Genomic DNA, 15,614 nt, shown 5'->3' with positions numbered 1-15,614 from the left:
ACTGAGGCCTAGATGTTTTCTCTAAGGAGGTGACCTTCTATATCTGGCTATAAATTGCTCAGCCAGTTTGTTCAGCTATTTGTCTCAGTTTCCCCATTCCATTTCTCCTGGCTTACTGGCTTGTCTCAATACTATAAGGAAATATGAAGCAGAGTAAGGTCATAAGAATGATAAATGGATATTTACATAAAACTCAACTCTGAATAAGTGACATTACACAGGGACCTGAATGAAAGAGAATATAAGTCATACAAAGACCTAGGCAAAGAACACTTTAGAGGAAACTGCAGGAGTAAAAGCCCTTAGGTAGATAGGAGGTTGGCAGATGGAGAAATGACAATAAATAAATTAGGTCTACAATTGAGTTAATGAGGTTGAGCAGTAGTTGGAATTGTAGAGACAGACAGAGGCCAGAACAGATAGGACCTTATTGAGCAGGGTAAAGAGTGGATTTTTGTTATAAGGAATGCCAATGGAGGGTCATAAGCAAGGAAATGATAGGATTTATGATCTTTTCAAAGATCATAAAACATGCCTAATTAAAAGTTTAATGAGAATTGCTTACTTTTCATGGGTTTCCATAAGTGGCTTTAAAAATCAAATAGTAAATATTACAACAAAGTAATGAGAAATTACCTTATTGCAGCACAATTTATTTAAAAATCACTTAGTATTAAGAATAGAACACTTTCAAACACTTTTCAGTTTATCTTCTCAAGTTAAAGTCTAAACATAGCACTCAAAGCCTTTTACAGTCTACAAAGGTTGTAAATACTTCCCTTTCAAAGTTTAAGAATATAGATGCTAAAATTAAAAGCTGTGTGATTTAGGTGATAATCAAAATACATCAACTACTTTACAATATTGATTATCAATACTGCCTAGACCAGAAAAATTTAAAGTTTTACTTTCTGCTTTTATAACACCACTGTGCATAGTATTATGCTGGCAGATGAGAATGAGAACAAATGTATATATACTATTGTTAATTTTATATATTACCTCTGTATTTATCATTTACATTTTTGTTACAAAAGTGATTTTCCAAATACATTACAATAGTACAAGTCATTTTACCTTAAATAAAATCATGAAAATACTGTTTACTTAAATGTTCAGCAAATTAAACACTTTTGCAATGCAATTTTTTAAAAATTCAAATTTCCTTCCTGGGGTTTATTAGAAACCCATATATAATATAACATAATATTATATTATTATATTATAGAAATATAATATTTTCTAATTTTATATTCTGTGCATTAGAAAATAAACCCAATGCACAGAATGAAATACACACAGTAAAATCTCATTAATTGAAATCAAGGGAAGATCAATATGAATGGTAGAACGCTTAGAAAGAAATGCAATTTTGCTAACTTCCCAAGCCTGGTAACTTTATTTCGCTTATTAAAATATTAAAGTCAGTGCTTGGCACATAATCAGAGCTTAACAAATGTTCCTGCATTCATCAAAGTGCCAAGTAATTAACTTCCATTGCAATTAAACTGTTAGCAAGCAAACAATATTTTTAAAGGCCTGGTTCAGGGGATTAGCCTGGGAGGAGCAGCTGCTGCCCATTCTGCTCCCTGGTTGCAAGTCTCTGGCCGGGTGGCTCAGTTGGTTGGAGTATTGTTCCATACACCAAAAAGGTGGAGGGTTCAATTCCCAGTCAGGGCACATACCTGGTTTGTGGGTTTGGGTCCTTATGGGAGGCAGCTGATCAATGTTTCTCTCTTTTTTCTCTCTTTCTCTCCTTCTCTCTCTCTCTCTGCCCCCTCCCCCCTTCTTCCTCTAATAATCAATGGGCATATCCTCCGGTGAGGATTAAAAAAATATGCTCAGTGGTTGAGTGTCGACCCATAAATAGGAGGTCCTGGTTGGATTCCAGGTCAGGGCACATGCCTGGTTTTCGGGCTCCATCCCCAGTAGGGGGCGTGCAGGAGGCAGCCAATGGATGATTCTCATCACTGATGTTTCTCCCTCTCTGACAACAATAAAAACATACTAAATATATATATAATATATATCTAAAGGCCAAGGCTTTCTTCTCTCTCTGAAGTGAATAATTTCCCTGAAATCTTTAAAAAAAACTTTAATTTTTGTCTTTACATGTTATGAAGCAGTGAAGTTCTAATTAATTAAACTTTACTACATTTGGGAATTCATATTTTAGATACTGCTCTGACAATATCAAAATAATATGAATTTGATACAAAAATCAATTTTCCCCCCAGAGGCAAGATTTTGTTTACTGACACTATGTCAACTAGTCATGGCAAATTAAAATCTAATTTTTCAATGCGACCTCACATATTTTTTGCCTCTTTTATACCAATCTCTGCTATTTGAATATACTCCTGGAATACAAAATAGTTTTATCTAAACAAAAATAGGTTATGAAAAAATAAAAATAAATCATATGGCATTATGAAGCAATGTAAATTATTCCATGATTATATGATTTAGAATTATACCCTCCAACAGTATAGACTCTAAAATGTTGACTTCTCTAGATAAAAATAGCATTAATTCCTAAGTTACAGTGAAAGTCATTATCTTCAAGTCAGAGGCTTTGAAAATCTCAATGCCTTTTTGCAAATGTCACCTAACTTTTGTAAGTCAAATATACTCAAACAATTAACATTATATGAAGGTCATCAATGCAGAATAAATCAGCAAAAACTATGACTGTTCTGTGACTTCTGAAAACTGTGATAGTTACCGGGTTCTTCTAGTAGCACTTAAATAATACAACATAGACCTGGGCTAAAAGGACAATGAAGTGAGAAATATACATATTGATTAAGTGTATGTATCATGCCTTGTACCTCCCATACAGGCAGTATGGAGTTATTTACATTTTGTAATATTAGACATGGCAAATTAAATATGTAATATTAGACTAAATGAAACACCATGTTAAATTTCACAGTATCTTGGGGACTGTAGGAAAAGTTATATTTTAATTGAAAATATACTTTAACCAAAAGAAAAACTCTCATATATTGACTATGTAAATAACTCCATACTGCCTGTATGGGAGGTACAAGGCATGATACAATACAATATTTTAGCTACCAGTACTGTCAGTCTCACCCTTGGAAGAGAAATTTGGCAACAAAAAAGTTTATTCCTTTTTTTTTTCTCCAAATGTGATTAAATAAACTAGATATCCCCAAAGTAATGAAGACTCATTTCACGTAATTACTCTGCTTACAAGTTTTATTTACACAGTACTTGTTAATAGTGGTTTTTAGTGAATTCCTTGTATTTACATTTTATATATACATTTATACTTGAAAGGTAAAGAAACTGTACAATAATAAAAATGAGAAAAAGAAATACAGTAACTTAGGTCCAACTCAGGAAAGAAATACACAAAAGGAAGATTAAACTCAGGCAGGTAGAATAACCTCAATGAGATTACTGCAGGGCTTACACTCCCTCTATCAGGGTCACCAATGTGAAGGAAGTATTTACCAGAGTCAAACGTTATTGTAAAACCTTTTATAAGACCCTGGGTACTCCCTCAATATTTTATTACACTACTAGTTTCCACTAAGGAAGCTCCTATGACAGGAGTTAATTTCTGAGGGTTCCACTAGTGGTCCCTAGGCTAGAATGACCCATGGGGTAAAAATATCTGGGCACATCTGGTCCCATACTCCTAAAGAGGCAGTCACTACACTAACAAGATTCTCAGGCTTGTTAGTTTGAAGACAATATACCACTAACAGAAATAGTGTGCTGTGTTGTTTCAAACCAAACTGCAACATAAAAGCACACTATATATGTTATTAACCAAACAACATATTATATATCACTCATAATATTCAAGTGATTTATTTTAGGAATAAGAATTAAACATATTATAATAAATTTAATGTCAATTTACCAATAATTAATAATTTGTCTATCCACTATACCATCAAAGTTAGACTCATTAGAAAAAATTTCACCTTATCTTTTACTCTTATTTACGTTGATTAGAAAATTATGCACAGTATTTTACAAGTCATAGACTTGGTTACATATTAAGATTTCAAATTTCAAACTGAAATTAACAAATTTTATTTCTACAAACAGTGAAGGAATTTTAACTAAAAAATCTCAAGTCTTGCCAAGAACTGTCAGAATTCACTTTTTTACTCTTACCAGTGGAAAAAAAATATCTCATTTATATTTATGGACTTACTCCCCAAATCAAGTCTTCAGTCCACTAAAGTGCAAAGATTCTACCAATTAGCTTTCTTAAATTACTAGATGAACAATTTTTTAAACTAGAAACAGAAAGGCTAAATTTCTTTAATAGGGATTACTTAAGGGAAAAAAAATTCTCTTTAAAAAACAAATAGACATGATACAGTGGAAAAACATATGAAAATCAACTTCCCAAGTATTTCCAGTTCCCAGATAACCAAGATTTGCCCCAACCTGTGAATGAAGATAAACAACTTCAGTAACTTAAATAATTTACAACCAAAGTTGCTTATTCTTGGACTATAAAAATCTTCAAAAGGTCAGAACTTGAGATAGACAATATCTGTACTAAGGTGTTTATTTCAAATAGTATTTTGGAAGTTAAAGTAGTATTTAACAATCCTGCTCTGACCTCCAAAGTGCTTTTATATGGTAACTTAAAAAAAAAAAAAGATGTAAAGTTTAAAGTATCTTCAAAACTGTTAAAAATTTTTTTATTGCATTACTGTTCACTCCAAATTATGGAGTATAAACTAGTCATTTAAACTTTTTCTTTTGTAAAATGACACTCCCTACAAAATACTTTTAAAAAAATTAATACTGTCAATAGGTTACTTATTTCATTTACTTCAGCCATGGAATTCAAAATCAGCAGTTTTCCATGTCTTGATTCTTTTAGATTTCTCCATCCTTTTTACATAGGAAACAAAAAACTTTTATCAAAAGACACTTATATTCCAATTAGTCTGTTAATTTTGAAGATTAGCTTTTCAGAGTAGGACTATTATTCTTGTCTCCTTCTTTAATATCCTTCATTACAGATGCAAAGACCTGAAATTATACAGAGTAAAGATTAATCCTCAAAAAACTACCATGTAGATTTAAGAGAATTAAATAACTACAGTATATCAACACTTAAGTTTGAGACTGCCATTCTCAAATCCTTTTGTTTCAACCCAATTTTATGATATATATTTTAGTTTTCAGTTTTCATCACTTGTTAAATACAGGTTGGGGAAAAGTAGGGTTACAGTTGTTTATATGGAAAATAATTAATAAATAATAAAACAAGAATAAACTCTGTATTTTGTGTTTTCACAATTGTAAACATACTTTTGCCCCACCCTGTAGTCTTAAATTACTATTTGGTAACAGAACGTTTTCTGGACCAATATCCTTACATTTCATTTTCATAAGCAATAAAACTGAGCTTATTTATAATGCCTATTGTCTATCATTCATGAAGCAAATAATACTACTATCTTTTATGTTACTTAGACTGCCAATGTTTGCTTTCCTAACAAGACTAAGCATCTAAAAAGCCAGGATCATACATTATTTTCTTTCTATTGCAAATCCTTAGTACACAACAGGTGTTTAATACAATTGCTGTCTATTTGAAATACAAAAATAATAATATATTTGCTTTGGCAAAGACTATTGTAGGTTGTACTTCACTAAAATCATAAAATATTACTGAATTTACAGAAAAATAAATCCATAGATTTGGAGAGGTGAAAGAGAAGCAATCTGTTTTAAACTCTTGCTCTTTCAAAGTCAAGAATTATTTTTAAAAGATTTTTTAAAAATTTAAGCACTAGCATTTGAGAAATACATAACTTTGTGTTGTGTTTTTTTTTATATAAGAAGTCAACTGATTGTTTTAACACATCTATTAGAAGTAGGAAAAATGTCACTCTACCTGAGGCCATTTTTTGGTGCTATTCTGCATCTGAATCGCTGCAATACAGCTGAACAGCTTTTCTGACGTAATATCTTCTGGTAATTTAGTTAGAAACTGTGCTATATGAATAAAATCCATCTGCAGGAGAATATCTTCATATAATCGCAGGATCCCTAATCCAGTCCTAAATAAAAATTCTTCTCCATCTCTGCAAAATACATCCCAAACTCGACATGCCAGATCAAGTGGTAGTGATTTGCTATATAGGGTGAAGATCCTAAAATTAGGGGGGAAAATAGTCATTGAAAAATTTCATTTTATTCATTCACTCATTAGGCATCTCTATATTAAAAAACAAACAAACAGTGCTTAATTAGGGATAAAAAAAGGCAAATGAAATATGGCTTCTTCCCTCAAATAGCTTGAGTAATACAAAATTAAGTAATACATAAGTAAATTATGTGAATTTACAATCTTATGTAGAGACATGGCCCAATACACACTAGAGTGGCAGAACAGCCTAGCTGTTAAGGGTATGGCTCTGAAACCAGAATGCCTGAGTCTGAATCTTAGATATGCAACTTATTAGTTGTGTTACTTAGAGCAAGATTATTTACTCTTGTACCTCAGTTTCCTTATTAGTAAACAAAAGATAATGTAACCTACATCTTAGGATTGTTTTAAAAAATAAAGAGGTTAACATATGTAAAGTGTTTTTAGAACAGTGACTGGCACATAAGAAATACTCAATAAAAGTTAGTTATTGTTATTATATAAGAAACCCAAGTATCATCTTTTAGTAACCTAAATACAAAATTATAAAGTCTTACTTCTCTCTTTTCTCTTCTCCTTCCACAAACATCCACTGGTTATCTTTTTTTCCCCCTTAACCAAACTTTACTTACTACTTCTTTTGGAGCAATGTATACGCTCCAACAGAATCACCAAAATGGTTTTTTCACATCCTTGCTGACAATGTCTGATCATGTAATTCATTATCCAGTGGAGCTTCAGGGTGGCATTCTGGTTGGGGAAGTAGGGAGAATAGGTGCTAGAGAACTTCTCCTTAAAGTTGCATTGGCAAAGAAAGTACACAGTTTGTACACAGACTGTGTTTTACAGGTTAGGGCTGATGAAACTTGAGAAAGGGAACTAAAAACTCGCCAACAACAACAACAACAAAAAACAACAACAACAACAACAAAAACTTACTAGCACTGCCACTTTTTTATTCCTATTTTTCCCACACAATTGATTCTAGGATTTGTATATAATAAATTTGACAGAGGCAGTGAAACAAAAATCCATGTCTACTTCTTAAAGTAGAAACACATAGTGCCTAGGCAGTTTCTAATATGTGGTACTCGCTCATTATCAGTTCCATCCTGTTCCCTATATCAGTTGTGACCCTGATGTGCCTCATGTTCACAGTCATCAAGGCTGACAACTGAGTTATTTTTCCCCCCTTCTTTACAAACTTAATATTTGATCTTGGTCCTCTGGGTCCCATGATATAATCCAGAGGAACTCTAATGTTCCTAGTGGGAATGAAAGAGTATACACTGAAAAATAACTTTTTAAAAAAAAGCCTAAATAAAAGAAGCCCAAATAACTGGGAAGATATCATATTTGCTCAATGCCATTAATTATTTCTTTTTCTATATTAAAAATTTACATGAAACCCACTGATTTCAAATGATTAGGATTTAAGGTTTAAATGTTTCATATGTACTCTTAACCTATCTTAAGATCAACTCCTCCATCTCTTAGGCAATATTCACCTGCCATTCTATAATAAACTGGCTACTGCTCACCAAAGTCTTGGGCAAACCCTCTAAGTTAAAACAGAGAAGCTGGAATTGTAAAGTTGAAAAAAGACATTAGCACCTAAATAAGACATCATTCCTATCAGAAAGCTGGACAAAGCCTTGAAAAAAAACAAAGCCCCTAGTTTAAAAAAAAATACCACACTATAATAACTATCACAAGCCCTTGTGTGTTAACAAGATATAGCAACTAACGCTGAAAGCTTAGTATGAACTAGGCATTGCATGACATAATCCATGTAAAACACCCTCACTACAACTCAAAATATATTATTCCCCTTTTATAGGTAAAAAACTAAAACACAAACTGAGAGATTCTGATTTCAACCCCAGAGTCCATGCTCTTAATCAAATGCCTCCCCACAAAAATGTGAGTTTCTTTATTTGTAAGGGAAGAGTTTTTTATATTCATGATCCTCTGCATGGGTTTACTTTAGTTCCTAAAACACACAAAAAGTTATCCTTTGTTTCCTTTTAATTATTATATTTCATGTTCATAAGTATCACTTACCAGTCTATCAAGTATATGTCTGGTGTAAGACTATAAGATTTGAAATGAAGAAATAGTTTGGAGAGATTTTCTTCAAAAAATACTTCAAATGTTGCAAAATATTTCAACATCTAAAAATGGAAATATCAATAAAATTATTAAAGAGTAGGTTATAGAAATAGAGAAATTAAATAAATCGTCAATAATAAATTAACAGAAACTCTTGCTTAGCACCTCTTTCTGAGTCTTCATCATGCATTCATAAAACTATACTTCAATGAAAAAATTATTTATTACTCTTTTATTAAGTTTATTGAGGTGACACTGGTTAATAGGATCATATAGGTTTCAGATGTAGGCTTCTATGTTACAAGATCTGTATGTTGCACTGTGTGCTCACCACCCAAAGTCACGTCATCTTCTATCACTATATATTAGGCCCCCATCAATCCCGTTCCCTCTGGCAACCACCCCAGTGCTGTCTGTGTCCATGAGTTTCAATTCCACATGAGCGAATATCATATGGTTCTTAGCTTTTTCTGCCTGACTTATTTCACTTAGCAAAAGAAAAGTTTATTTTTAGATCAGATTACTTTAGTCTTCTATTGTTTTCACAATCTAAAAGGGCATTCAGTCCAGCTGGTGTGGCTGAGCAATGACCCAGGAACTAAGAGACTGAGGTTCGATTCCCAGTCAGGGTATATGCCCAGGTTTTCGGGCTTGATCCCTAGAAAGGGACGGGCAGGAGGCAGCAGATTGACGATGTTTCTCTCTCACTGATGTTTCTATATCTCTATCCCTTTTCCTTTCTCTATCTCTAAAAATCAATAAAAACATATTTAAGAATAGAGAGGATAGGTAAAGATGGCAGCATAGGTAAACACCTGAACTTGCTGCCTCGCACAACAATTTCAAAACTACAACTAAAAGACAAAACGGACATCATCCAGAACCACAGGAAGGCTGGCTGAGTGGAAATTCTACAACTAGAAGTTAAGAGAAAAGCACACTGAGACTCAGAGGAGCTGCGGAAGTAAAGTGCAGAGGTACGGAGGCGCGCACGCTGAGAGGGCTGGCAACTGAGTACAGGGCTGGCTTTCTCAATCGGGAGGGAGAGACAAGCTCCTGACTGCTCTGAACTCCAGTTTCGGGAGAGACTCTGGGGACCCAGACTCATACGGGGAGAAACTGGACTGTCTGGCAGCGGGCAAAACTCAAGGGCGGCTTTCTCTCAGAGGTGCTTGCAGCGATTACCGCGGGACACTGAGATCCAGGGGCCTCTTAGGGCAGGGCGGACGGGAAGCCATTGCTGTTTGCTCCGCCCTGAGATCCCGCCCCATGAAGCCAATGCTGTTTGCTCCGCCCTGAGACTCCGCCCCATCCAAGCTGAGCGCAGAGGCTTTTGCATATGAATGGTCTGGTCCTTTGAATTCTAAACTTACCTAACAAACTGCAGCTGAGTCAGTCAGACCCAGAACATCCAAAAGAAGTCCCAAGGCCCCACAGCAGCTTGCACTGCTTCACAGCTGGGCCTCATCTGGGCACCTCCAAAACCCAGACAAAGAAGAGGAATCTGCAGATCTCTCCAAAGCTCCTGCTGGATGGCCTCAGGCAGAGGCTAAATTAGCACCTCCTTAGAGATCCAAGAGCCTGTGTACCCAGGGGTCAGAGTGGGACCATCCAGATTACAACTCCTCAGATCCATAAGGGACACACTCAGGGGGCAGACTCAGTGAGCATCAAAGCCCCACTGAAGCAAGTCTTGTCTCAGAAGGGTGTCTCCAGCACAGAAGTTCTACCATCGTAGACACAGCTGATCCTCACAGCCAACTGGCCTGGAGGTTAATTCCTCCCAGTGATACCAACAACAATCAAGGCTTAACTACAACAAGACAGTGCACATAGCCCACAAAGGGGTGCACCAAGAGTGTCCACCTCAGGTAACTGGGGAGGCTGAGCCACTGGGCCCTATAGGACACCTAGCACACAAAGCCACTCTATCAACTCAGAGAAGCAGTGAATATGTGAAGACAAAGAAATAGGTCACAAATGAAAGGAATGGAGGAAAGCAAACGACTGGATATAGAGTTCAAAACCATGATTATAAGGTTTTTCAAGAATTTTCTAGAAAAGGCCGATAAATTTAGCAAGACCCTCGAGGATATGAAAAAGGACCAACTAGAAATTAAGCATACACTGACTGAAATAAAAAAATAATATACAGAGATCCAACAGCAGACTAGAGGATCGCAAGAATCAAGTCAAAGATTTGAAATACAAAGAAGCAAAAAACAGCCAACCGGAAAAGCAAAAAGAATCCAAAAATATGAAGACAGTGTAAGGAGCCTCTGGGACAACTTCAAGCATACCAACATCCAAATTATGGGGGTGCCAGAAGAAGAGAGAGAGCAAGATACTGAAAACCTATTTGAAGAAATAATGACAGAAAACTTCCCCCACCTGGTGAAAGAAATAGACCTACAAGTCCAGGAAGTGCAGAGAACCCCAAACAAAAGGAATCCAAAGAGGACCACACCAAGACACATCATAATTAAAATGCCAAGAGCAAAAGACAGAGAATATTAAAAGCAGCAAGAGAAAAACAGTTAGTTACCTACAAGGGAGCACCCACACGATTGTCAGCTGATTTCTCAACAGAAACTATGCAGGCCAGACGGGAGTGGCAAGAAATATTCAAAGTGATGAATAGCAAGAACCTACAACCAAGATTACTTTACCCAGCAAAGCTATCATTCAGAATTGAAGGTCAGATAAAGAGCTTCACAGATAAGAAAAAGCTAAAGGAGTTCATCACCACCAAACCAGTGTTATATGAAATGCTGAAGGATATTCTTTAAGAAGAGGAAGAAGAAGAAAAAGGTAAAGATAAAAATTATGAACAACAAATACATATCTATCAACAAGTGAATCTAAAAATCAAGTGATTAGCCCAGCCAGCGCGGCTCAGTGGTTGAGCATCGACCTATGAACCAGGAGGTCAGGGTTCGATTCCCGGTCAGGGCACATGCCCGGGTTGCGGGCTCCATCCCCTGTGTGGGGCGTGCAGGAGGCAGCCGATCAATGATTCTCTCTCATTATTGATGTTTCTACCTCTCTCTTCTCCCTCTCCCTTCCTCCCTGAAATCAATAAAAATATTTCTTTAAAAAAATAAAAAATAAATAAATGAATAAAAATCAAGTGAATAAAACATCTGATGGCCGGAGCCGGTTTGGCTCAGTGGATAGAGCGTTGGACTGTGGACTGAGGGGTCCCAGGTTTGATTCCGGTCAGGGGCATGTGCATTGGTTGCGGGCACATCCCCGGTGGGGCATGTGCAGGAGGCAGCTGGTCGGTGTATCTCTCTCATTGATGTTTCTGGCTCTCTGTCCCTCTCCCTTTCTCTCTGTGAAAAATCAATAAAATATATTTAAAAACAAAACAAAACAAATAAAAAACATCTGATGAACAGAATAAACTGGTGAATATAATAGAATCAGGGGCATAGAAAGGGAGTGGACTGACAATTCTCGGGGGGAAAGGGGTGTAGGGGGTGTGGGAAGAGACTGGACAAAAATCATACACCTATGGATGAGGACGGGGGGCGGGGTAAGAGCAGAGGGTGGGGTGGGAACCGGGTGGAGGGGAGCTATGGGGGGAAAAAAGAGGAACAATTGTAATAATCTGAACAATAAAGATTTATTAAAAAAATAATAATACACTTTTTTTTAGCAGAGGAAAAAAAACATATTTAAAAGGGCATTCAGACTCTGAAACTGACAGTCAACAAAAAACATGATTCATTCCCAATGTCCATACCATGCTGTGATCCACACGGAAGAAGGCCAACTGGCATGGCTTATTCAGGAGATTTGCAAACGCAATGAAGGCATCTGCCTCTTCCAAATTGAGAATAAGAACTGCTGCTATGAAGGACATCCCTTGGACCTTCAAAGGGAAAGGAAATTAATCAAAATAGTTTTATAATAATAATAATTCTATAGTGTTTATTTTATTGCATTCCTGGAAAATTACAAAGTAATATTATAAGGTAAAATACTAAGATTTCTTTTTCCCCACAACAAAGGTAAATACAGAGAACTCAATTAATAATGATAAAATCTCCCTATTTAAAATTTTATTATATGGTGTGGTTTAAAAAGAAAAAATTTTTGCCCCAGCTGGTTTGGATCAGTGGATAGAGCATCAGCCTGCAGACTGAAGGGTTCCGGGTTCGATTCCAGTCAAGGGCACATGCCTAGGTTGTGGGCTCAATCCCCAGTAGGGGTCGTGCAGGAGGCAGCCGATCAATGATTCTCTCTCATCATTGATGTTTCTCTCTCTCTCTCTCTCTCTCTCTCTCTCTCTCTCTCTCTCTCTCTCCCCCTCTCTCTCTTCCTCTCTGAAATCAATTAAAAAAATATAAAAAGAATAAAAAGAAAAACTTTGGAAAAAAGTATCAGCTTTCACTTGCTACAAAAGCCTATCTCAGTGTACTAGTTTATTTTATCTTCATCTGAAGTCTTTCAAAGTATAGAATCACAAAGTTTAATAAAAACGAGGTGATGGTCTTCGTTGTTATAACACATCTGTCTGAGGCAGGAAGTGAGGATTAAGAAAACAGAGATTGCCCTGGCTGGTGTGGCTCAGGTGGTTGGACATCATTCAGGGCACCAAAAGGTTGACCGTTTGATTCCTGGTCAGGGCACATACCTGTGGCAGGAGGCAGCCAATCAATATTTCCCTCTCACATCCATGTTTCTCTCTCTTTTTCCCTCCCTTTCTTTCTAGAACGCAATAAAAATATTTTTTTAAAAAGGATAAAAGCAATCTACGAGAAGTGCCACTGAAATTCCAAGAAACAAGAGGTGTGGAGGTTGGGATAGTGAGGCTGGATTCCTGGAAAGGTAGGAGGAGGAAATAAGAAAACAGCCATTCCAAAAAGAGAAAGATGTATGATTAAAGACGTATAGAACCAGCTCAGTTAGAACACAAGACTTATAATGGGAATAATGGGAGAAATTAGAAAAAGTAGGTTATATTTACAAATTGGAAAAGGCCTCGAGTAAAAGGCTAAGCTATCTAGGTGCTTGCTTAAGAGTTATACAGAGCTATTTTACATTTCTGAGCAGGCAGATGGCATGGAACAGCTATTGTAAAAATATTCATTCTTTCATTTAAAAAAAAAGTTTAGCAAACACTTACTTCTGGTAGATATTTGTATAATAGACTTACACAGCGAGGCCACTAAGAATATTTGCAATAATACCTGTTTCAATTTTCTTAGCAACCTTAAAATTTTTTAGCACATTTCAATCTGGATTTCCACTCCATTACTATACTATCTGAAACTTCTCTAACCAGGTTGACCAATTGTATTTATTGTAAAACGCAATGGGCACTTTCCTACCCGCTAAGCATAATTCCTTTAGCTTCTGTGACCCATTATTTCTTTGTTCTTCTCTTACTTCTCTGGCTTCTTCTGTGACTGTTCAATATGCGATGTTTAACCAGAACCTTCATAAAACCTTCATCTTCTCACCTTTGTCTTAAAGTAGAAGAATCTTGGAGACCTCACAATAGGGTGGCTACTTGATACAACTCACTCTATTTTGTTGCATGTTCATTTGTACATTTGTTCATTCACTCACTCACTCAACAAATATTTATTAGGTGCTTATCACCATACTAGAGGCCCAGTGCACAAATTAGTTGGGCAGATTGGGCCGGGCTGGCAGGGGAGGGGGGAAGGGAGCGGCCGCGGGTGGTTGGTGGGCCGCCCCCACCCCTGATCGAGGTGGGGGGAGCCGATTGGGGATAGGGCCAGCCGGGGGGAGGGGCCATGGGCAGTTGGCCAACCAGTCCTGCCCCCTGGTCAAACTCCCAGTCAAACTCCCAGTCAAGGGGACAATTTGCATATTAGCCTTTTATTATATAGGATGACAGATATTGTTCTAGGTACTTGAGATACCTCAGTGAATAAAAGATTCTTACAGTTTCGCCGAAACTGGTTTGGCTCAGTGGATAGAGCGTTGGCCTGTGGACTCAAGGGTCCCAGGTTCGATTCCGGTCAAGGGCATGTACCTTGGTTGCGGGCACATCCCCAGTAGGGGGTGTGCAAGAGGCAGCTGATCGATGTTTCTCTCTCATGGATGTTTCTAACTCTCTATCTCTCTCTCTTCCTCTCTGTAAAAAAAATCAATAAAATATTTTTTTAAAAAAAAAGAAAAAAAAAGATTCTTACAGTTTAGAAGGAGCAGCTACACAATAAACAACAAACAAGTAAATCATATGTTTTACTAAAAGGTGGTAAGTGCTGCTCTGGCTGGTGTTGCTCAGTGGTTAGAATGTCAATCGTCGCACTAAAGGGTCATGGATCTGATTCCTGATCAAGGGTATGTACGTGGGTTTCAGGTTCGATCCTTGGGCTGGTTGTTGCATGTGTGGGAGGCAACCAATGAATGTGTCTCTCTTGAATTGATGTCTGTCTGTCTCTCTCTCCCATCCCTCCCTCCCTTCCACTCTCTCTAAATATCAATGGAAAAAATATCCTCGGGTGAGTAAAATAAAATAAAATAAAACAAAACTAGGATTGGTTGACAATCTGTAAAAGGAACAAATTCCCTCCCCTATGCTTCCCTCAACTTGGAGGCACAGTCACGGAAAGGAAGGTTAGGGAGAAGGGGAGAAGGCACCAGACCAACAGCAGTGGCAATAAATGCAAGTTTACAAATTGAATGGTGCAATCCCCAGCTGCTCTCCCAGAATGCTGGCAGCCAGCCTCATAAATCTCTGGTAGGAGAAGGAAAGGTTCCTTTCTGGATAAGTTGATAGGCCCGAAGAAAAAAGACACAGAGATATACACATTTTGGAGCAATTACAATATAATAAATGTTTATATTAAAAAACAGATGGAAACAAATACTTACATAACCAACATCAGGTCTGTAACATGTATATGCCCCTAAGATACTATGTAAAACATCATGATATGGGCCACCCTTTGGAGAGAAAAATGAAATGTCATACTATACAAATAATTGTCTCCAAGTTACTTGTCAAATATCATGTTAGTAAACTTTAGCATTTCCCAAATAATTAATTTTAGTTAATATATTTAATCATTGTCAAAAATATTCTAAATGCACTCTGCCAAGATGCTTTCTAAAGAATTAATTTCGAAATATGTAATCCTAAACAACAAAAAGTCAAACAAACTCACTTGAGGGACATAAGCTATATAGTTTATGCACAATTTTAAAGACTTCTGGATTTGGTACAATAAGATTATGAGGAAAACAGAATGTTCCATTTTATATAATACAACTTCAGCAAAAAAAAAAAATACCATGAAGCTACACTAAATTAAGTTTACTAATAATTTTTATCTTAATAGTAAAAACGTTTGTCATT

General features: G+C 36.5%; 1 protein-coding gene across 2 annotated transcripts in view; it reads right to left on the bottom strand.

Annotated features, from left to right (window-relative positions):
* Positions 1-1,189: 1,189 nt before the first annotated feature.
* Positions 1,190-15,614, bottom strand: part of TBC1D12 (TBC1 domain family member 12) — an 83,820-nt gene continuing 69,395 nt past the window's right edge. The window contains exons 9-13 of one of the 2 annotated variants that reach the window (XM_079794349.1): positions 15,131-15,202; positions 12,021-12,149; positions 8,225-8,334; positions 5,906-6,164; positions 1,190-5,034 (exon numbers count right to left, since the gene is read on the bottom strand). In XM_079794349.1, coding sequence (XP_079650475.1) covers positions 4,966-5,034; positions 5,906-6,164; positions 8,225-8,334; positions 12,021-12,149; positions 15,131-15,202 — 639 coding nt within the window. In that variant the 3' untranslated portion in view covers positions 1,190-4,965. Of the gene's footprint in view, positions 5,035-5,905; positions 6,165-6,792; positions 6,911-8,224; positions 8,335-12,020; positions 12,150-15,130; positions 15,203-15,614 lie in introns of those variants that run through there. The other variant, XR_013814799.1, reaches the window with a different exon arrangement.

This window comes from Cnephaeus nilssonii (assembly GCF_951640355.1).
Source record: "Cnephaeus nilssonii genome assembly, chromosome: 16".
NCBI lineage: Eukaryota > Metazoa > Chordata > Mammalia > Chiroptera > Vespertilionidae > Cnephaeus > Cnephaeus nilssonii.
Note: the sequence above shows the minus strand (reverse complement) of the source record. Positions and strands in the feature narration are given on the sequence as shown.